This window comes from Emys orbicularis, chromosome 8 (genome assembly GCF_028017835.1).
Source record: "Emys orbicularis isolate rEmyOrb1 chromosome 8, rEmyOrb1.hap1, whole genome shotgun sequence".
NCBI classification, from domain to species: Eukaryota; Metazoa; Chordata; order Testudines; family Emydidae; genus Emys; species Emys orbicularis.
In genome coordinates, this window is record NC_088690.1 from 74,607,153 (window position 1) to 74,628,408 (window position 21,256).

At 55.0% G+C, this 21,256-nt stretch overlaps 1 protein-coding gene across 1 annotated transcript; it reads right to left on the reverse strand.

The window, feature by feature from the left end:
* Positions 1–1,867: 1,867 nt before the first annotated feature.
* LOC135882144 (proteinase-activated receptor 4-like) lies at positions 1,868–17,909 on the reverse strand. Its single transcript, XM_065408941.1, has 2 exons — positions 17,813–17,909; positions 1,868–2,910 (listed from the first exon to the last, which is right to left on the reverse strand). The coding sequence occupies exons 1-2, from the start codon at positions 17,907–17,909 to the stop codon at positions 1,868–1,870; spliced, it is 1,140 nt and encodes a 379-aa protein (XP_065265013.1).
* Positions 17,910–21,256: the final 3,347 nt, after the last annotated feature.

Sequence of the window (21,256 nt, forward strand, 5' to 3'; positions counted from 1 at the left end):
GGGGTTCCCTAGGCGCCTCCCCAGCCTCTACCCTCAGTGACACCTTCTGCCAGAGCCCTGAGGGGTTAAGCCCGGCCCAGGCTGAGCAGGAAGGAGAAGTTGCCTGCAGCTCCTGTTCTGGCAGCAGTGATGCAGCTGCAGCACATGGACGCAGGAGCCTAGCACCATGGGGTGCCCAGAGTGCTGCTGGAGTTGGGCCTGTAGGCTGTTCCTGCATCCCTGAGCACAGGCCAGGTCCGGGAGCAGCCATAGCCCCAGAAAGGCTGGGCTGAAACAGGCAAGACCCAAGACACCTGTGCTGTTTTGGCCTTCGGGGAAGGTCACGCTTCTTGCCATGGACTCTGAATGACTGGCCAACTTCCAGGCCTGTCGCCCACAGTGGGAGCTCGGTCTCCTCATAGCCCTGGCCGCCTGCTGGAGGTTGCAGGGGGAGCAGGGAGCTGCATCATGGGACAGCACTCGCCCTGCGGGGAGCCCTGGGGAAGGGAAAGGGCTGGGGGCTGATGCTGATGTTGGAAAGGGGCAGAGCGGGGGCCTTAGAGCCGCAGCAGGGAGATGGCGGTCATGGCAGGAGCCTCAGTGGATGCACTCCCATCTGGAACCCTGGGCACATCTGGGGGGTTGAGGGTCCTATCAGGAGCCCAGGGCCAGAGCTGAGAGGAGGGTCACAGCAAGGTTTGTGCTCCAGTACTGGGGGTGTTCAGGGCTGCAGTGGGTCACCGAGTTACTGGCATGGAGTTGAGGTCAAGGTGTGGGTGTGGGTCGGCCCTGGGGGGATTCTCAGGGTCACACTGGGGCTGAGCTGAGAGCACCCTGCGGTGAGGGAGGGATAGGCTCCCAGGGAGCAGCTCCCCCACCCACTATCCCAGGCTCACTCAGGGGAGGACACGTGACAGCTGGGGGCTGTACACGAGACACACGAGGACACAGAAAACGGTGAGGGTAAAATCACTTTGCCTTTAGTTTAATGGACACGGCCGAGTGGGGCCCATGCTGCAGACACCTGTTCCAGGATCTCAGCCTCCTGTTTGCAAGGGAGCCTGGGTTGCCAATGCAGGGAGCCTGCCTGAGTCTGCAGCCAGCCTGAAACAACAGCTCCCAGTGGGAGGAACTGCCCCCTCATCTGAATGGGGGTGGATTCTGAAACCTAATGACAGCACAAACACGACCCCACTACTGAGCATTGCACCAGTGAATATTTTACCCCCATGATTCCAAACAGGCTGAACAGGGGCCAGCAGTCCCTCTGCCAAACTGGCCACGTTCCCCTGGCCACGTCTCAGCGCAGCTCCACACTGTCAATACAACAACATGGGAGCACATTGACACGTGACAGGGGGCAGCAGCCAGTGTGGGAGCTGAGTTCCAGATTCAGTAACCAGGGCCCATGTCTCCATGTGCACCCCTGACCCTGGCCACGTCTGGACGTCCAGGACGCTGCCGGTTTGCAGTGTGTGCCCCCAGAGGCCACGGGGACCCTGCTGCAGCTGGTGAGTCCAGCTCACTGGAGCATGCAGATACTGAGGGGGCTGATGTGCATTAGGTACCGAGCCCCATGGGGTAGGGCAGCACCGCTTAAAGGGGAAGGAACTCAGCCAAGGACCCAGAGGGAGGCAGTGTCAGTGCTGCTCCTGGTCCCTGTCTCCCTCTCCTGAGATGGCACCCATGGCATGGCTGGAGGTGCCCTCTGTGCAGCTCGCCCGGAGCTGGGGCAGGGTGAGATGCGGGTCCTGCGCCACAGAGGAAGCGCTGGGGGCAGAGCTGGGGAGCAAGCCATTTCCAAACGCTTGGTTGCCCCATGGGCAGTGGTGGGGGAAACACAAAGCAGCTTCCTAGTCCCCTCCCACTGCCTGAAGGCTCCCCTGGCCTAGGGCTGGCTCTGCTCACTGGACCTCTGGGGCAGCACTTGCTTCTCGGAGGCCCTGCCTGAGGAGGACTTGTTATGCCCCATCCGGCAACAGGGCCTGGCCCGGAGCCGGGCCCGGAAGTCCCGGGAGACGTAGAAGTAGATGAAGGGGTCGAGGCAGTTGTTGAAGGCGCTGACGGCCAGGGCCAGCACATACCAACTGTAGGTGAGGTTGTGCCACTCGGGCTGGGGCTGCAGGTAGTGGAAGAAGAGCAGCACGTTGCTGGGCGTGAAGCACAGGGTGAAGACGAGCAGCACCAGGGCCAGGAGGCGTACCACATGGCCATAGTGCCGCCCCTTGCGGAGCAGCCGCCGCAGCACCCAGCCGTAGGAGACGGTGATGAGCACGAAGGGCACGGCGAAGCCCAACACCACCAGCGCAGGGAAGTAGTAGGCCAGCTCGCGCTCCGTGTCCGGCTCCAGGATGTCATGGCAGGTGGTGATGTTCAGCTCTGGGACGTGCTGGGAATGGCGGTAGCGCAGCAGCGGGCTCAAACCCAGCCCCACGGCCAGCCAGACACCCACACAGACTCCCGCCGCCTGCCAGACATGCCGGGAGCCCCTCCACAGGAAGGGGTGCACCAGCGAGATGTAGCGGTCCAGGCTGATGCAGGTGAGGAAGAGGATGGAGCCGTACATGTTCCCATAGAAGAGGGTGACCAGGGCACGGCATGCGTAGTCCCCAAGGAGCCAGTCGTTGCCCAGCAGATGGTAAGAGATCTTGAAGGGCAGCAGGAAGGTGAAGATCAGGTCAGCACCGGCCAGGTTGAGCAGGAAGAGGGTGGAGGCGCATTTCTTGGTCTTGGTGGCCAACACCCAGAAAGCCAGGGCATTGGCTGGCAGTCCGACCAGCAGCACCGTGGAGTAGAGTGTGGGGAGGAGCAGCGTGGTCACTGGGCTACGGAGGTAAGACTTCAGCCAGGAGCTGGAGAATGTGGCGTTCCTGCCAGCCTCCTCGCTGGCTGGGAGGCGGATCATGGCTCGGCCTTTGATTTGACTGGATGCTGCAGGGCCAAGAGAGAAGGGTTAGGGCGCTCCTACAGTCTGCAGGCCAGGAGCCTGGGCACAGCCTGCTGCCCCCCACGCCAGGCCTGCAGATCACCAATGCTCTGCCCAGCCCCTGCTTGGGGCACTGCTCAGACCCATGTGTATCCCCATTCTGCAGAAGGGGACCCAAGGCCACAGAAGGCAAGAGGCTCCCAAGGCCATGCAGCCAGGCAGAGGCAGAGGCAGAGGCAGAGGCAGAATAAGAACCCAGGAGTCCTGGGTCCGAGTCCTGTGTGTAAGCCACAGACCGGCCTTCCCATGACTGTAAGTAGCCACCAGAGGGCAGCGTTCTAGCACAACGCTGGGTCCCAGTAGACAAGGTGGGGGAGGGAACAGCTGATGGGGAGAGAGACAAGGTTTGAGCCACACACAGCTCTCCTTCAGGGCTGGGAAAGGTACCCGGAGCCAGAGGTGTTTGCAGGCCCCATCACCTGGCATGGGCCCTTGCAATACCCGTTTATGAGCTCTCCACCCTGTGTTCAGCTGTGACGCCCCGAGGCTACGTCTACACTCAAACCGCTACTGGGGCACAGCTACTGCGCTGCAGTGCTTCAGTGTAGCCACTGGCGCATGGGGCGGGTCCTCCCAGCGCTGCCATTAATCCCCCACCAGGCAGGCGCTGGAAGGAGTCTGTCCCCAGAGCACTGTCCACACGGGGGGAGGTCGGCTTCACACGAGGCTCGGGGGGTGGATTTTTCACCCCAAGTGATGGAGCTGGGTTGCCTTACCCTGGCCTGAGGCCCTTTGCCAGCTGAGGAAGAGCTCTATTTAGCCTCAGAGCTTGGCTCTCCCACTGACAGATCTGAGCTCCCGGACACTGGAATACCAGGCTGGGCTCTGCCTGGAGCCCTTTCACCCCCGGGATTATCCCCATTGCAGCCCAGCAGGAGCCGCCCTAGACCCATCACCCAGCCCTGGCCAAAGAGACACCAAGTACCGGTAATATACCACACTGATCACACCCCTCCCCCCTCGGCAGCTCCATGGGGAGGGCGGGGGCAACTTCTTGGGGGGCAGATGTTTGTTGAGGGTAGGGGATGGCTCTTGCTCCAGCTGAGGAGCAGGGTTGCATTACCAGGCTGGGTGCCTGCCCTGAGGAGCTGCCAGTGTCACCCTGCCACTCCAAAGGCAGGACAAGCATTTGGGGGAGGGGCGCTCGGTGTGGGGGAACCAGAGGGAGGCGCTGAGGTGGACTTGGAATAGGAGCAGGGATGGGCAGCCGGGGGGAGCTGAGGAAGCCAAGCGGGTGGCAAAGAGGGCCGTGTCTGCGTGACCTGCATGGCGCGGAGGCTGGCGCAGTCAGCTTGGGGGGAGCAAGGAGAGCAGGTGTGGGGACCAGGAAAGAGGACGCAGCACCAGGACATGCACAGCACATGGTGAGGGAGAGGTGGGGGGAGATGGGGTCAGCATGAAATGGGACAGCAGCCTCCCCCCCCCCCCCAAGGAGATGTCAGAGAAGCAGTGGGGGATTAGAGGGGAAAAGCAGGGGAAGGTGGTGTATGGGGGGGCAGGGATGGCACAGAACCCCGAGGCATGGGAGGGGGAGGGAGGAGATGCTGGCAGGGCTCAGCCCCTGCTCTCGGCTGCTTGCAGCGGGGTCTCCCCAGTCTTGCCCATGCTGGTGAGGCCGGGAGCACGCAGAGTGCTAGAAGCGCAGGGGAAGAAGGGAGCTGCTGCAGGGGCAGACCCTGTGGACTGAGTGAGGGGGACCCCATTTGGGAGCGGGCTGGGGTGTGCAGAGGGCAGACCCAGGCAATGCCCCGTCTTGGGGACGCTCCCCAGAGGACACACTGTCTCCCCTGTCTGTGTTATGGCTGCCTCCTGCAGGGGGCACTGTGCAGGGCAGCCATGGCAGAGCCACAGAGCATCCCACCCCTGCTCGTGTCCCGGGCGGGGGAGGAACGAGTGGCATGGATGTGCTCTCCAGACCCAGCCATGAGCCCTGCTATACAGGCACTGCGGGCACATGGCCCTGCCTTCGAATCCCAGGCTCCCAGAGGCTGTTGCTGAAGCTCTGGGGTGGATGTGTAAGCAGTGACCAGGAGGGGGCACTGAGAGCCCCTGCTGTGCCCCCTCCCCCCCGGAGCCTTCCCAGCCTGGTGAGCTGATCCCTGCACACTGAGCCCCAAAGAATCCATCACCTAGCCCCCGTCATCTCTGGAGCAAGGAGCTGGTTGCAGGCAGAGGACGGTGGGGCCAGGGCTTCCTCCAAGGACTCTTGGCATCAGGTCAGGGCCAGATGGACTGGCCCAGCACGGCCTCCATCCCCAGGACTGGGCCGGCCAGGCTCCAGGTTAGGTGTCAGGAACCATATTCAAAAAGAAGGAAGGACCCAAGCCCCTGACAGCCCTTCCCCTGGGCCCAGCCTGCTGAGAGCTGCCAGAGTTGTGAGGAGAAGCCCAAGGACTCAGTCGAAAATCTCCTAGATCAAAGGATGATGCCAGGCCCAGCAGCAGCAGCCCGGACACGCTGCAAAGTGGCAGATGCACCAGGGGCGTGCTGTGAGCTTCCACTGCTCACTGAGGTTTTCACAGTGTCTCAACTTGCTGGCCCCCCACCCTCCCAGAACACGCAGCCAGACACACACAGCCTGTGCTCCCCAGAGGTTGTGATGTCGGGACGCAGTGTGCCTGGGTGGCTGGGGTTGCTGTGGCCCAGGGGCAGTTAGTCTGAGCCCTGTTCTGAGGAGGAGCCTGGCGCTCTGCTGTGCATTACAGCTGGCTGCGTGGAGTTTATGCTTTAAAGCGTTCGAGAGCAGCTAATGCTTAACTAAAGCCTGGTTCAAAGTACCAGACAGACACTGTTACAGGGAATTAGCGGCAGTTTGTTGGTATTCTGTGTGGTAGGCCTGGCCTTGACCGCTGGGAGCAGAGCAGTTTAACCATGGGGCTCGTGGTAGTAGGCTATTGAGTCGCCACGTTAAACTGTGTTTGAGACAATTCCATCTGAGCCCTGCTCCAGACAGACCCTGAATCTCTTGCTGCTCTGATTGCAGGTGTTCGTTCTAGCAGGACTGAGCAAGAATCCTGTGCCCACAGAGCGCACTATCGGAGTTTGACGTGTGTTACAGCAGCACGCCCTCTGCCCCTACCCCTCAGGGTATGTGCAATGCAGCTCAGTCCTTCCTGGTCAGGAAAGAAGAAAGCCTAGCTTGCCTAAGAAGCAATGGCTAAGCAGGGCCACACTCCCCAGCCACAGGGATCTGAGTGGGAGCACACCAAAGGCAGAGCAGACAGAAGGGTGTCCGACTAGGAGCAATGGGGTGAAGTTAAGGGGAAACGTACACAGGAAAATAGCAGTGGACTTTTCACAGGGTGGACCGGGCTGGTAGCACCACCTGTTATTAAGGTTGCCCAGCGCGTCCTGTTACAGGGCCCTGTTTTCAGTTCCCTACAGCTTTACCAAACTTATCCACTTGGGCTGAAATTGTCCACGCAGGGTGCCTGCCTCAGGCTGAACTCTGGGGGGGAAGTTGCAGCCAAAATAGTTCAGCCATTTGCAAGGAACTAGGGCGGGAGACCGAGATTGGACTGGCTGACGTTTCCACGTCACCACCAGGAGGCCATGCTGAGCACCACAGGAAGATTAGGCACCACAGGAAGTACTGCCACTTGCCTATTGATCATGGCTCTAGTGATTAATCCAGTCCCTGCTTGCTGACTGCCGCCTCATGGCCATCCTTGATGTGTGGCCACCACCCCAGCTGTGACTGCTAGGCCAGATTGCCTACGTCCCAGGCCCTTACACCTGGGTTATTAAAGCCTTGAAAAAGCAAGCCAGGCCCAAAGAGGCCAGGGACTGTGAGCCCTTCATCTAGGGCATCTGGCCTCCTGACGTTGTGGACTCTTTACCATCCTGAAAGGGGAAAGAACTAGCAACAACCTGGCCAGAAGGCTGAGGTGACATCAAAGACCCAACAAGCAGGCTAGATGGCAATTGGTACATCAAAGGAATAGGGAAACTGAGGCAGAGTTGCTGTGTTGCCTGGTTTTGCCACAAGGGGGTGCTGAGGATTGACAGTGACCTCTGCCAGTTTGCCCACCAATGTGTGCCATTCCCAGACAGCGTCTTGGTCTGCAAGGCACATGACAAACCTATCAAACAGAGACAAGTACTCACCACCCAGCCCTGATGCCAGTGCAGAAACTACAAATCACTGAGATGCAAAGGAGCAGGAACTGGGCACAACTCTGGCAAACACCCCTTTTACCAGTGGAAGTCCCCAAAATACTCAAACCAAATTGGAAACCATTTTTGTTGTTGTTTTTCAGTTTCCAAACATCAAAATGAAACACAAAATACTGAAATGTTTTGTCTGGAAAGTGGCATCATTTTTCCACTGAAAACTTTTAGCCAAATGGACCTGATCTCTTGGAGTTCCGATAAAATCCAGCCAGGATTTTTTTGTTCAAAACCATGTTGACCTGCTCTACTTGCTCTAGTGTTGCAGTGATTTTGGAAACCAACCTGTACAACTTAATCAGGAATGCCCCCTGGGCTCTGTGTATCCACCATGAGCTGCTGTCTCCTCCTCCTAGGACAGCAGAAGTACATTAAATCGTGATGGGCCTCCATTGTAAAAGGAAGCCCCTTGGACAAAAGGCTGGATTTTACCCTGGAGAACTGGTCTGTCAGGGGAGCGGTTGTCTGGCAACAAAGTCACCTGCTGGGGCTCACCTGACTGCAGGTATAAAGGGCAGAAGCTGATTTTGTGTGTGTGTGTGTGTGTGTGTGTGTGTGTGTTCTCTCTTTCTGGTCATTTTTCACCAGTTTAAAAATGTGGGGGGACCCATCTACCTGAAGATGGCCTCCCAAGGAGCTGAATGGGGGGAAATGCAGATAGGGTTTATTTCTTGTTCAGCCAGTCACTCAGACAAACAAGTTTGTTTACATTTGCAGAAGATAATGCTGCCTGCTTCTTGTTCACAATGTCACTTGAAAGTGAGAACAGGTGTTCGCATGGCACTGTTGCAGCCGGCGTCCCAAGATATTTACGTGCCAGGTGTGCTAAAGATTCCTATGTCCCTTCATGCTTCATCCACCATTCCAGAGGACATGCGTCCATGCTGATGACAGGTTCTGCTCGATAATGATCCAAAGCAGTGCGGACTGATGCATGTTCATTTTCATAATCTGAGTCAGATGCCACCAGCAGAAGGTTGATTTTCTTTTTTGGTGGTTCGGGTAATGTAGTTTCCGCATCAGAGTGTTGATCTTTTAAGACTTCTGAAAGCATGCTCCACACATCGTCCCTCTCAGGGCTTGTCTACACTACAAAATTAGGTCGGATTTATAGAAGCCGGTTTTATAGAAACCGGTTTTATGCAGCCGACTGTGTGTGTCCCCACATAAAATGCTCTAAGTGCATGAAGTCGGCGGACCGCGTCCACAGTACCGAGGCTAGCGTCGACTTCCGGCGCATTGCACTATGGGTGCCTATGGGTACCTATCCCACAGTTCCCGGAGTCTCCGGCGCCCATTGGAATTATGGGTTGAGATCGCAATGCCCGAATGATGCAAAGCAGTGCCGCGGGGGGTTCTGGGTACATTGCGTCACGCCCCTCCCCCGCCGTCACAGCAACGGCAGACAATAGATTCGCGCCTTTTTACCTGGGTTACCTGTGCAGACAACATACCACGCCAAGCATGGAGCCCGCTCAGCTCAGCTCACCGTCACCATATGTCTTCCGGGTGCCGGCAAACGTGGGACTGCATTGCTAAACAGCAGCAGCAGCTTACTGCCTTTTGGCGGTAGATGGTGCAGCATGAGTAGTAGCCTTCATCGGCGCTCGGGATGCTGGTAGCTGTGGTGCTGGCAGCCGTAGGGCTGCATTGTACCAGCCCCTTGCCTTTTGGCAGTCGATGGTTTATTACGACTGGTAACCGTCCTGTCAGTATTGTCTGCTGAGCATCCAGAAGAGGCCGAGGGCGATCTGGGTGCTCAGCAGATCTGCAAGAAGAGCTTTCCTCAGGTCTGAAAGCAAGTAAATTTACAGGTTGCCTGAAATGCTCATAGATGTCCTCGTTGGACAATGATGGTTACCAGTCGTAGTATACTATTTGCTGCCAAGTATTGTCTGCTAAGCACCCAGAAAAGGCCGAGGGCGATCTGGGTGCTGGCAGACATGAGGCTGGCACACGTGGGGCTACATTGCTACACAGCAGCAACCCCTTGCCTTTAACCGTCCTCGTTGGACAATGATGGTTACCAGTCGTAGTATACTATTTGCTGCCAAGTATTTGCTGCCAAGCACCCAGAAAATGCCGAGGGCTATCAGTCATGCTGCACTGTCGTCTTAAGATGTAAAAAATAGATTTGTTCTGTATTCATTTCCTTCCCCCCTCCCTCCGTCAAATCAATGGCCTGCTAAACCCAGGCTTAGGAGTTCAATCTCTGGGGGGGGGGCATTCTGTGTGACAGTTGTTTGTATTTCTCCCTGATGCACAGCCACCTTTCTTGATTTTAATTCCCTGTACCTGTACGCCATGTCGTCAGTCGCCCGCCCCTCCCTCCCTCCCTCCCTTCTTCCCCTGGTCTTTAGATACTAGTTTCGCGCCTTTTTTCAGACCAGACGCCATAGCTAGCACTGGGATCATGGAGCCCGCTCAGATCACCGCGGCAATTATGAGCACTATGAACACCACACGCATTGTCCTGGAGTATATGCAGAGCCTGGACATGCCAAAGCAAAACCAGGAGGACCAGCTGAGGAGGAGGAGGCGATTGCAGCGCGGTGACGATAGTGATGAGGAAATTGACATGGACCTCTCACAAGGCACAGGCCCCAGCAATGTGGAAATCATGGTGTTACTGGGGCAGGTTCATGCCATGGAACGCCGATTCTGGGCCCGGGAAACAAGCACAGACTGGTGGGACCGCATCGTGTTGCAGGTCTGGGACGATTCCCAGTGGCTGCGAAACTTTCGCATGCGTAAGGGCACTTTCATGGAACTTTGTGACTTGCTTTCCCCTGCCCTGAAGCGCCAGAATACCAGGATGAGAGCAGCCCTCACAGTTGAGAAGCGAGTGGCGATAGCCCTGTGGAAGCTTGCAACGCCAGACAGCTACCGGTCAGTCGGGAATCAATTTGGAGTGGGCAAATCTACTGTGGGGGCTGCTGTGATCCAAGTTGCCAGGGCAATGAGAGACCTGGTGATATCAAGGGTAGTGACTCTGGGAAACGTGCAGGACATAGTGGATGGCTTTGCTGCAATGGGATTCCCAAACTGTGGTGGGGCGATAGACGGAACCCATATCCCTATCTTGGCACCGGCGCACCAAGCCACCGAGTACATAAACCGCAAGGGGTACTTTTCAATGCTGCTGCAAGCCCTGGTGGCTCACAAGGGACGTTTCACCGACATCAACGTGGGCTGGCCGGGAAGGGTACATGATGCTCGCGTCTTCAGGCACTCTCTTCTGTTTCGAAAGCTGGAGGAAGGGACTTTCTTCCCGGACCAGAAAATAACCATTGGGGATGTTGAAATGCCTATCGTGATCCTTGGGGACCCAGCCTACCCCTTAATGCCATGGCTCATGAAGCCATACACAGGCAGCCTGGACAGGAGTCAGGACCTGTTCAACTACAGGCTGAGCAAGTGCCGAATGGTGGTGGAATGTGCATTTGGGCGTTTAAAAGCGCGCTGGCGCAGCTTACTGACTCGCTGTGACCTCAGCGAAAAGAATATCCCCATTGTTATTGCTGCTTGCTGTGCGCTCCACAATATCTGTGAGAGTAAGGGGGAGACATTTATGGCGGGGTGGGAGGTAGAGGCAAATCGCCTGGCCGCTGATTACGCGCAGCCAGACACCAGGTCGGTTAGAGCAGCACAGCAGGGCGCGGTGCGCATCAGAGAGGCTTTGAAAACTAGTTTTGTGACTGGGCAGGATATGGTGTGAAACTTCTGTTTGTTTCTCCTTGATGAAATCGCAGCCCCCCACACACACCCGGTTAACTCTACTACCCTGTAAACCAAGCACCCCAACCTCCCCTACCCTCCCCTCTTCAAGCACCACTTGCAGAGGCAATAAAGTCATTGTTACTTCACATTCATGCATTCTTTATTAATTGAGCACACAACTAGGGGGATAATTGCAAAGGTAGCCCGGGATGGGTGGGGGAGGAGGGAAGCAGCACACAACTAGGGGGATAATTGCAAAGGTTGCCCGGGATGGGTTGGGGAGGAGGGAAGGAAAAGGACACACTGCACTTTAAAACTTTAAAACTTATTGCTGTGGAAATCATCTAGGGTGGAGTGATTGGGTGGCCGGAGGCCCCCCCACCGTGTTCTTGGGCGTCTGGGTGAGGAGGCAATGGGACTTGGGGAGGAGGGCTGGTGGTTACAGAGGGGCTGTAGCGGCGGTCTCTGCTCCTGCTGTTGGTTACAGAGGGGCTGTAGCGGCGGTCTCTGCTCCTGCTGTTGGTTACAGAGGGGCTGTAGCGGCGGTCTCTGCTCCTGCTGCCTTTCCTGCAGCTCAACCATACGCAGGAGCATATCAGTTTGATGCTCCAGCAGCCGGAGCATCGACTCTTGCTTTCTGAGTACAAGCTGACGCCACTTCTCCTCTTCAGCCCGCGTTTCAGCACGCACCCTCTGCTCTTCAGCCAGCGATTCAGCTCGCCACCTCTCCTCTCGCTCATATTGGGCTTTTCTAAAATCAGTCATTGACTGCCTCCACGCATTCTACTGTGCTCTGTCAGCGTGGGAGGCAGTCTATAGTTCAGTGAACATTTCGTCACGCGTCCTTCGCTTCCTTCTTCGAATATTCACTAGCCTCTGTGAAGGTGAAACATTTGCAGCTGGTGGAGGAGAAGGGAGAGTTGTTTAAAAAAGATACATTTTTGAGAACAATGGGTACACTCTTTCACTTTAGATTTTGCCGTGCATCACACAGCACATGTGCTTTCGTTACAAGGTCGCATTTTTCCTCTTATATTGAGGGCCTGCCTGTTTGGTGTGAGAGATCACTCACGCAGTTCCAGGCCACAGATTTCAGCTTGCAGGCAGCCATGGTAAGACACAGTCTTTTGGCTTTTTTAACCTTGTTAACAAGTGGGGATGGTTTAAAACAGTACTGCTCTCATTAACCATACCAAGCACCCGTTGGGTTGGCCATTTAAAATGGGTTTGCAATGTAAAAGGAGGGGCTGCGGTTTCAGGTTTAACATGCAGCACAAACCCAACTAACTCCCCTCCCCCACACACCCAATTCTCTGGGATGGTCACTTCACCCCTCCCCCCCACCGCGTGGTTAGCAGCGGGGAATATTTCTGTTCAGCAGAGCAGGAAGGGGCACCTCTGAATGTCCCCTTAATAAAATCGCCCCATTTCAACCAGGTGACCGTGAATGATATCACTCTCCTGAGGATAACAAAGAGCGATAAGGAATGGATGTTGTCTGCATGCCAGCAAACACCGGGACCATATGCTGCCATGCTTTGTTATGCAATGATTCCAGACTACGTGCTACTGGCCTGGCGTGGTAAAGTGTCCTACCATGGCGGACGGGATAAGGCAGCCCTCCCCAGAAACCTTTTGCAAAGGCTTTGGGAGTACATGAAGGAGAGCTTTCTGGAGATGTCCCTGGAGGATTTCCGCTCCATCCCCATACACGTTAACAGACTTTTCCAGTAGCTGTACTGGCCGCGATTGCCAGGGCAAATTAATCATTAATCATTAAACACGCTTGTTTTTAAACCATGTGTAATATTTACAAAGGTACACTCACCAGAGGTCCCCTGTGTGCCCACAGGGTCTTGGGTGAGTTCGGGGGTTACTGGTTCCAGGTCCAGGGTGACAAACATATCCTGGCTGTTGGGGAAACTGGTTTCTCCGCTTCCTTGCTGCTGTGAGCTATCTATGATGTTCTCTCCATCCTCATCTTCCTCGTCCGCCGAACCCGCTTCCCTGTCTCCAGAGAGGGACTGATAGCACACGCTTGGGCTACTGGTGGCTGCACCCCCTAGAATGGCATGCAGCTCCTCGTAGTAGCGGCATGTTTGCGGCTCAGCCCCGGACCTTCCGTTTGCGTCTCTGGCTTTGTGGTAGGCTTGCCTTAGCTCCTTAATTTTCACGCGGCACTGCTGTGCGTCCCTGTTATGGCCTCTGTCCTTCATGGCCTTGGAGATCTTTTCTAATGTTTTGCCATTTCTTTTACTGTTTCGGAGTTCGGCCAGCACTGCTTCATCTCCCCAGATGGCGATCAGATCCCGTACCTCCCGTTCGGTCCAGGCTGGAGCTCTTTTGCGATCCTGGGACTGGGACTGGGACTCCATCACGGTTACCTGTGCTGATGAGCTCTGCGTGGTCACCTGTGCTCTCCACGCTGAGCAAACAGGAAATGAAATTCAAACGTTCGCGGGGTTTTTCCTGTCTACCTGGCCAGTGCATCTGAGATGAGAGTGCTGTCCAGAGCGGTCACAATGAAGCACTGTGGGATAGCTCCCGGAGGCCACTAATGTCGAATTCCGTCCTCACTAACCCAATTCCGACCCCCCTAAGGCCGATTTTATCGCTAATCCCCTCGTCGAGGTGGTGTAAAGAAACCGGTTTAAAGGGCCCTTTAAGTCGAAAGAAAGGGCTTCGTCGTGTAAACGTGTCCAGGTTTAAGTCGACTTAACGCAGCTAAAGTCGACCTAAACTCGTAGTGTAGACCAGGCCTCAGATTTTGGCAGGCACTTCAGATTCTTAAACCTTGGGTTGAGTGCTGTAGCTGTCTTTAGAAATCTCACATTGGTACCTACTTTGTGTTTTGTCAAATCTGCAGCAAAAGTGTTCTTAAAATGAACATGTGCTGAGTAATCTGAGACTACTATAACATGAAATATATGGCAGAATGTGGGTAAAACAGAGCCGGAGACATACAATTCTCCCCCAAAGAGTTCGGTCACAAATTTAATTAATGCATTATTTTTTTAATGAGCATCAGCAGCATAGAAGCATGTCCTCTGGAATGGTGGCCGAAGCATGAAGGGGCATACGAATGTTTAGCATATCTGGCACGTAAATACCCTGCAATGCTGGCTACAAAAGTCCCATGTGAACACCTGTTCTCACTTTCTGGTGACACTGTAAATAAGAAGCGGGCAGCATTATCTCCTGTAAATGTAAACAAACTTGCTTGTCTTAGCAATTGGCTGAAAAAGAAGTAGGACTATGTGGACTCGTAGGCTCTAAAGTTTTGCATTGATTTGTTTGTGAGTGCAGTTATGTAACAAAAAAAATTCTACATTTGTAAGTTGCATTTTCATGATAAAGAGATTGCACTACAGTACTTGTATGAGGTGAATTGAAAAAATACTATTTCTTTTATCATTTTTATAGTGCAAATATTTGTTATCAAAAATAATAATATAAAGTAAGCAGTGTATACTTTGTATTCTGTGTTGTAACTGAAATCAATATATCTGAAAATGTAGAAAAGCATCCAAAATATTTAATAAATTTCAATGGTATTCTATTGATTAACAGTGTGATTAAAATTGCAATTAATCGCAATGAATTTTTTTTATCGCAATGAATTTTTTTGAGTTAACCGCGTGAGTTAACGGCAATTAATCAACAACCCTAATCTGTGTATTTCTTGTGTGTGATTTAGTAAAGAGCACCAGTGTTATGGAGCTCTGCGCAAAGTGTCTGTATGTTCCGTGCTACCCCTGAGACAGTTAACTGTAACCCAGAAGGTTCACACTTTTGCTGAGGTTCTGGGAGAGCACATGTTTATGCTCCAGGGTGAATCCAAGGGCCAGTACTAGTTCAGGGGCACCATGCCCTTCTAGAAAATATCTTCAGAACGCCTTGTGTAATGGATGGGCATTGGACAGTGAGTCTCCCGGTCCTCGATTGCAGAAGCCACCAGATCTTAACAGAGCAACAGTGCGTGTATATATAGCTAGGCCTGCTTTGCATGTGCTTACTAAAATCAGTCACCAACAGTGCCTGTGTGGCTTCCTCTTTCTTAATGTTGTGCAGACAGCAAAGACTCAACACCTACCGTCAGCCTAATGCTTCGTTGCTGCTGCTGCACCACACAGCCTGGAAGTGCCCTACAAGATGGGCCCGAACTCCTGCCTTAGCAACCTTCAGTGCAGAACCTGAGCAAAGTCGCTCTGCTGAATTCCTGTGTGTCAGAGCCATGCCTGACACAGATTCAATAGCATCAGTACCAAAATGAGGCCCCATGGCCCTGAAGCTCCAGCAGGATGGCTAGATGGGAAAGCCCCTGGTGCTGTCAGTGGTAGGGATTGGGGAGGAAATGTGTGTGTAGCATGGGGCCACACCCCAAGGGGCAAGTTCCAGCAGATGCTGAGTTCTGAGGCCTGAGACTTCGGCCTGCTAGCAATTGAGCCGCAGACACGAGTGTCCGCAACGCTTGAGAGGCGCCACGAGGGGGGGGGGGGGGTTGGAAATTGGAGCTCTTGTGAAAGGCCAAGCAAAGGAGCCACGTATAACATGTCACGTGGCAACCCAAACTTGGACCAAGTGAGAATGGCCTGAGCTGTAGCAAAATGGCCAGACCACTCGGTAAGAGCTGATGGCTGGGCTTTTGGGAGCTGGATCCTCTCGCAGACACTAACACAGCCCCAGCTGCAAGTGACAACTGGTAATGGCCCAACTCACTAGTGCTGAGTCTGAGCAAAGGCTGGCTGTTGGAGTACGTGACCTCAGCCGCACAGCCCAGCGAAAAGCCTGAGTAAGCAGCCTGACCACGGCTGCTCAGAACTTGGCGAGGAGCTGCACTGGTCAGGTGGAATACCAGCACTGGCAGCAGCCTGTGTGATGGGAACAGCCGACAAGGAACTGAGGAAAGAGGAACTGAGCACACAATTCACTGATTGCCAAGCCAAGATGCGACCAGAGCGTTATCTGGGCTGACACAGCGAGGAAAGCCATGTCCAACTGCCCCACTGGAAAGGGGGACCTGGGCTGCGCTGACAGCCCCGGGGAGGCAGATATAGCGACATCAGAGATACAGCTATATTTCCCATGGCACCTGAGCCAACCGAGATAGCAACCTGTGTGAAGAGCAGGGAGGTGCCTGCAGCTCCCCTCACACACAGGGGTGATTGCAGCCCCAGCAGGATTGCAGGGCTCAGGAGAGAGAGAGAGACTCTGCAGACAGCGGTTGGGATCGTGGTCTCTGTTTGCTCTTGCTAAACACAGAGAGTTTTGCCAGGACGCAGGCATTAGTGCTGACTGGAGTCTGGCAGAGGGTGCAGGTTGGATGGTTAATGCATTTGTGCATTCTTTATACCCGTGCCAGAGAGGATGTTACAAGTCGATGCATTAAGCTCAGCTGCGTGGAGCCAAGTAGCTGGCTCCACGCAGCTGAGCTTAATGTATTGACTTGTAACATCCCCTCTGGCACGGGCATAAAGAATGCATGGCATTGCAAGGTATGTACATGAGCACAGCGCTGCTCACACTGTGCTCCATAAAGCTGAGCCGTCCTCCTCCCCCAGCCTCCTTTACAGCCATTGGATTCTATGGCAGCTGGTCGAGTGGCCGAGAGCGTTGGACACTGCCGCATCCAGGAAGTAATCATGACTCCAGTGGGAGCTCAGCACCTTTGAAAATCAAACCACTCCTTTAGGTGCCTGAAGATGGACGTAGGAGCCAATCAGCAGCCCCCAATGTTCCTTGGTCATGTTTCAGACCCAGCTGGATGGATTTCCTGCAGCCTGCGCCCAAGCCTGCCCCTTGGCTCTCGGACCAGGCAGGGAGCATTGCAGGTCAGCAGGGGCATTTGGTGTTATTTCTACCCAGCCGAGGTGGAGGAAGGGAGCCCTGCCCACAAGCCCATGGCTTTTTCATTTGGAAAGTCTACCAGCTGAGAAGAAGGAAGTGCACGGCCCACATCCCTCCTCCCCCAACCCCAGCGAAGTCTCAATCTGTCTCTAAGACAGTGGTACGTGCACTCCTGGGGGCATGCAGAGATCTTCCAGGGGGTACATCAACTCATCTAGATATTTGCCTAGTTTTACAACAGGCTACAGAAAAAGCACTAGTGAAGTCAGTACAAATTAAAATTTCATACAGACAATGACTTGTTTATACTGCCCTATATACTGTACACTGAAATGTAAGGACAATATTTATATCCCAATTGATTTATTTTATAATTATATGGTAAAAATGAGAAAGTTGTTCAGTAACAGTGTGCTGAGTCCCTTTTGCATTTTTATGTCTGATTTTATAAGCAAGTAGTTTTTAAGTGAGGTGAAACTTGGGGTACACAAGACAAATCAGACTCCTGAAAGGGGTCCAGTTGTCCAGAAAGTTTGAGAGCCACTGCTCTGAGATAAACAAACAGCTGCCCCAAACGCTCCCAGCTCCAAACGGGCGGGCACATCCCTGCTCCACAGCCTCGGCAATAGCAGTCCTCAGTCATAACAGAGCTCACGGGCCCTGACATCCTGACAGCAAATAGTGGCTGGGCCAGCCGATCATAGTAGGGACAGGAGGGCTCAGTCCCAATGCAGGACGAGCCCTGGGCTATGGGTGGGAATTTCATCAGACAGGTGTCCAGCCGAGGCCTCTGGGAGCAAGAAATCCTTGCACCAAACAGGAAGCCGTGGCAACGCATTCACCCCGCGGGGCCTTGGCCTCACCCACCAGGCAGCTCGGCACCTAGGCAGGGAGAAGGAAGAACCCATTTGCCTTACGCAGCCTTAGGAGCAGTGTGTCCAATTCTACCCAGCCAGGACTGAGAGAGTCTCCCCCCCCGGAATTTCTCCCTGCCCCCCGCTGCAGTAAGCCCAAGAGGGGAGACCCCCAGGGCGTTGGGATGGCTTGAAGCGGGGGTGGGGGGCAAACCTCCTCACTGTGTGGAGCAAAGGAGCCTTGCAGGGCGCTTACCTGTCGGGCATTGCTCAGCCCAGCCCAGCCAGATGCAGGCGAGCAGGAGTGAAGTGCAGAGAGCTGCAGAGCATGGCCCAGACTGCAGGGACATCATGTTTGCAGCTCAGGCGGGCTTGGCTTTCTCTGAACCGGAGCAGCGAGTGCAGCACATGCATGGTGCCTTGCCAGGCTCTGTAGAGTGCTGGATGAGGGGACAGCCTCTGAGGGGAGAGTCACAGTGATGACACAGATGCTAGACGTCTCCTTCTGGTTCCTTTTCTATCGCTTTCTCTTCCTCTTTCCTTGCTGGGCAAGGTCTCTGGCAGGGCCGGCTCCAGGCACCAGCGAAGGAAGCGGGTGCCTGGGGCGGCCAATAGAAAGGGGTGGCATGTCCGTCCGTTGTTGGGGCGGCACGTCTGGGTCTTTGGCGGCGGGTCCTTCACTCACTCTCTTCCTCTTCGGCGGCAGCTCAATCAGGTTTTTCTTTTTTTTTTCTTCACTGCTTGGGGCGGCAAAAAAGCTGGAGCTGGCCCTGGTCTCTGTGATTTTGCATTTGAACGCCCAGGGCAGGCGCTCACACCTGAGGGGCTGACAGAGCAGGCCTGAAATGCTCCCAGCCACAGCATGTCTCTGGGGGCATACAGCCAAGGTGGCGTAATGGCAACCAGACAGGGGGTCCGGATTTTCAAATGCCTACACCTGCCAGGGAGAGCCAGAGACATAGACATGCCATAGGCACGCATGGCAGCCAGCAGTTTGTGAGACACTCTGTAGTCAGCCCATGGAGCCAGCGCTGGGCCCTAAGCAGCAGAATCATAGCTCAGCAGTGTAACATATTTGTAAAGGTATTTAGCTGCACCAAGGCACTTTGGAAAGTCCCTCTCTGCAGCTTTAAAAATCTGGCCCAGGTCCCTTGGAAACATACGCGGCCAGCAACCAGTTACTGGGGCTGAAAGGAACAAGCAGTTCCTTTGGCTGGCCAAAGACTCCTCCACACCCCATGCCCTTGTGGGACAGACCAACAGACTGGAATAAGGATTAAACCACTGGGTTCTCTAGCCGTTTAACAGGGGCCTGTAGAAATTACTCTAGACATCTGGAGCATTTCATAGAGAACCGGGTCCTTTTCTGAGGGGAAGCCTCTGGAAACTCCTTGCTCTCCTTTACACCCGGGAGGACTTTTCCCCAGGGTGCACACACTGTAAGGTCCAGTGACAGATGGGTGAGTCCCAGAGAGCTGTGAAGCATGGAATGACTAGGATGGGCAGGGATCGGATGCATGGTGGGGTAGGACAGTGTGCTGCAGGCTCCCAGAAATGCTGTGGCTGCTTGCTAAGACGTCCAGCTCTCGCTGAGGCTTGCACCGAGCTGGTTGCCGCTCACTCAGGCCGCTGCTGCGGTGTGGGAGCACCCGTCATTGCTTTAGCTGCAGCAGCTGCTGCAAGGGGAACTCCCCTCCTGCATTCCCCCCCACCCCCCAACACCGTGGTGCAGGGATGGACTAACTCATCCCCACTTGCCCCATTGCTGGACGTACCAGTGATGCACAGAGAGGAGCCAATAGAGCAGGGCCAAGCTGCAGCACCGAGTGTGAATCTTGCAGCACTACAGCCCACCTCTACATGCAGCTTCCTGGTCTGCTCTCCAAGCCGCCCCCCCCCCCCCCCCACCTCCTGCTGCCTTTAGCTTTCTCGTGAGCTGGCCAGTGCAGGCACCTCCTTAGCAGCAGGCTGTCAAAGCAGCACAACCCCCAGCAGCCCCCACGGCTCTCATCCTCTGGGGGCTGAGCACTTTAGAAAACTTGGCCACGACTCCCTTCTCCCGCCCATCCTTCCCTGACCAGCCAATCGGGCAGCTTCCTGCAGTGAGATACTGGGGGCGGGAGGAACGAGCAATGGGAAGAAGGGAGAAGGAGCCACTGGCCCAACTCCCTGGGCACTCTTTGTGGGTCCCCGAGAGAAAGGCCAGCAGGGTGACCGTGCACTGTGGCTCCTATCTTCTCACCCCCATATTTCAAGCCATAACTAACAGCCCAGGCTGCTGCGCTGTTGCCCAGGGCCTCTCTCGCCTGCAGCCACCTTACACCAATAAAGCACCAGCAAAGAGAGCAGAAAATCCTGCCGCCTCCCAGCAGGACTGGGGCAGACGGGGCAGTTCAATGTTCCCGCAGCGTGGAGCCTTCTGAACAGCAAAAAGCCCTGAGCCGGGCTCCAGCCCTGTGCAGCTGGCTGAATAATGGAGATAGTGAATAATACTGTTATTCAGGGAATAAATTATTCAGGAATTTTCTGCATTATTCAACCAATTCTATTTTCAGAGTGTTCCGAAGAGCTGGGCTGGTGGAACAGGGCACCGCAGGGACACTGCAGGAACCAGGCCTAGCAACATCAGAGCTAGCACCAGGCTTCAGAGAACTGGCCTGGGGTGGAGAACATGGCAGAGCTCAGAAGCAGTGAGGCCCCATGGCACCTTTTCCTGGAGGTCAGGCTAGGCCTGGGGCAAGACTGAGAATGGGCCTGGAGCAGGGGGCCCCAGCCTCTGTCATTTAAACCACCAATAAACTCACTGAGGCCTGGTCAGATCTGTGCAGCAGGACACCACAGTAGGGCTGCCACCTGTCCAGGTTTTCTCAGGAGCATCCATTTTTTGAGGTAGCTGTCCCAGGAAAGCTGGATGGGTGCTCAGTGCCCACTGCCAGCTGGCCAGTGTTATGGGCTCAGGATCAGCCCACATGGCCCATATTTTGCACCTCAGAGTTGGGAGCCCCACCGGTGTCCTTGAGAGCCCCATTGGGCTCGCCACCCTGGATCTGGCTACAGGATCAGGTCCTAGCATGTCAGCTGACATGCTGGGTGTGATCATCATGGTTAACGTTACAAAACAGTTCCAATGCTAGAGCTAGCTGCAAATTCACGTTTGCCCAGCCAGAGAACCAGCCGAAACCTGCCTCTGCAGGGAGACTGGCTAGTCTCGGATGAATTGAGATGATAAGTCAGGCTGTGTTTCTGGGCTAGGAATCAGAAGAGGGATTTGCCCAGCTACAAAGTTCTGGCCTTGTTTAGGTGAGAAGAGCCTGGAAGTGCCTGAGCGCTGAAAGGTCATAGCGGGCAAGTCACTAGAGCACAGTGGGGAGAGCAGCGTTGACCCATGGATTGGTTTAAAGCAGGGGCGGGCAAACTTTTTGGCCTGAGGGTTTCGCATCAGGTTTCGGAAATTGTATGGAGGGCCGGTTAGGGGAGGGGGTCGTGGCCCGGCCCCCACCTCCTATCTGCCCCGGGACTCCTGCCCCATCCAACGCCCCCTGTTCCCTGACGGCCCCACACCGGGACCCCGCCCCATCCACACACCTCCGCTCCTTGTCCCCTGACCACCCCCAGACCCCCGCCACCCCATCCAACCCCTCCTCTCATTCCTGACGGCCCCCCCAGGACCCCTGCCCCATCCAGCCACCCCTTCTCCCTG

Coding starts and splice junctions, on each gene's coding strand:
- LOC135882144 (XM_065408941.1), bottom strand. CDS start 17,909: ATGATGTCCCTGCAGTCTGGGCCATGCTCTGCAGCTCTCTGCACTTCA. Junction 2,911..17,812: donor GGCTGAGCAATGCCCGACAG/GTAAGCGCCCTG, acceptor TTGGCCCTGCAG/CATCCAGTCAAATCAAAGGC.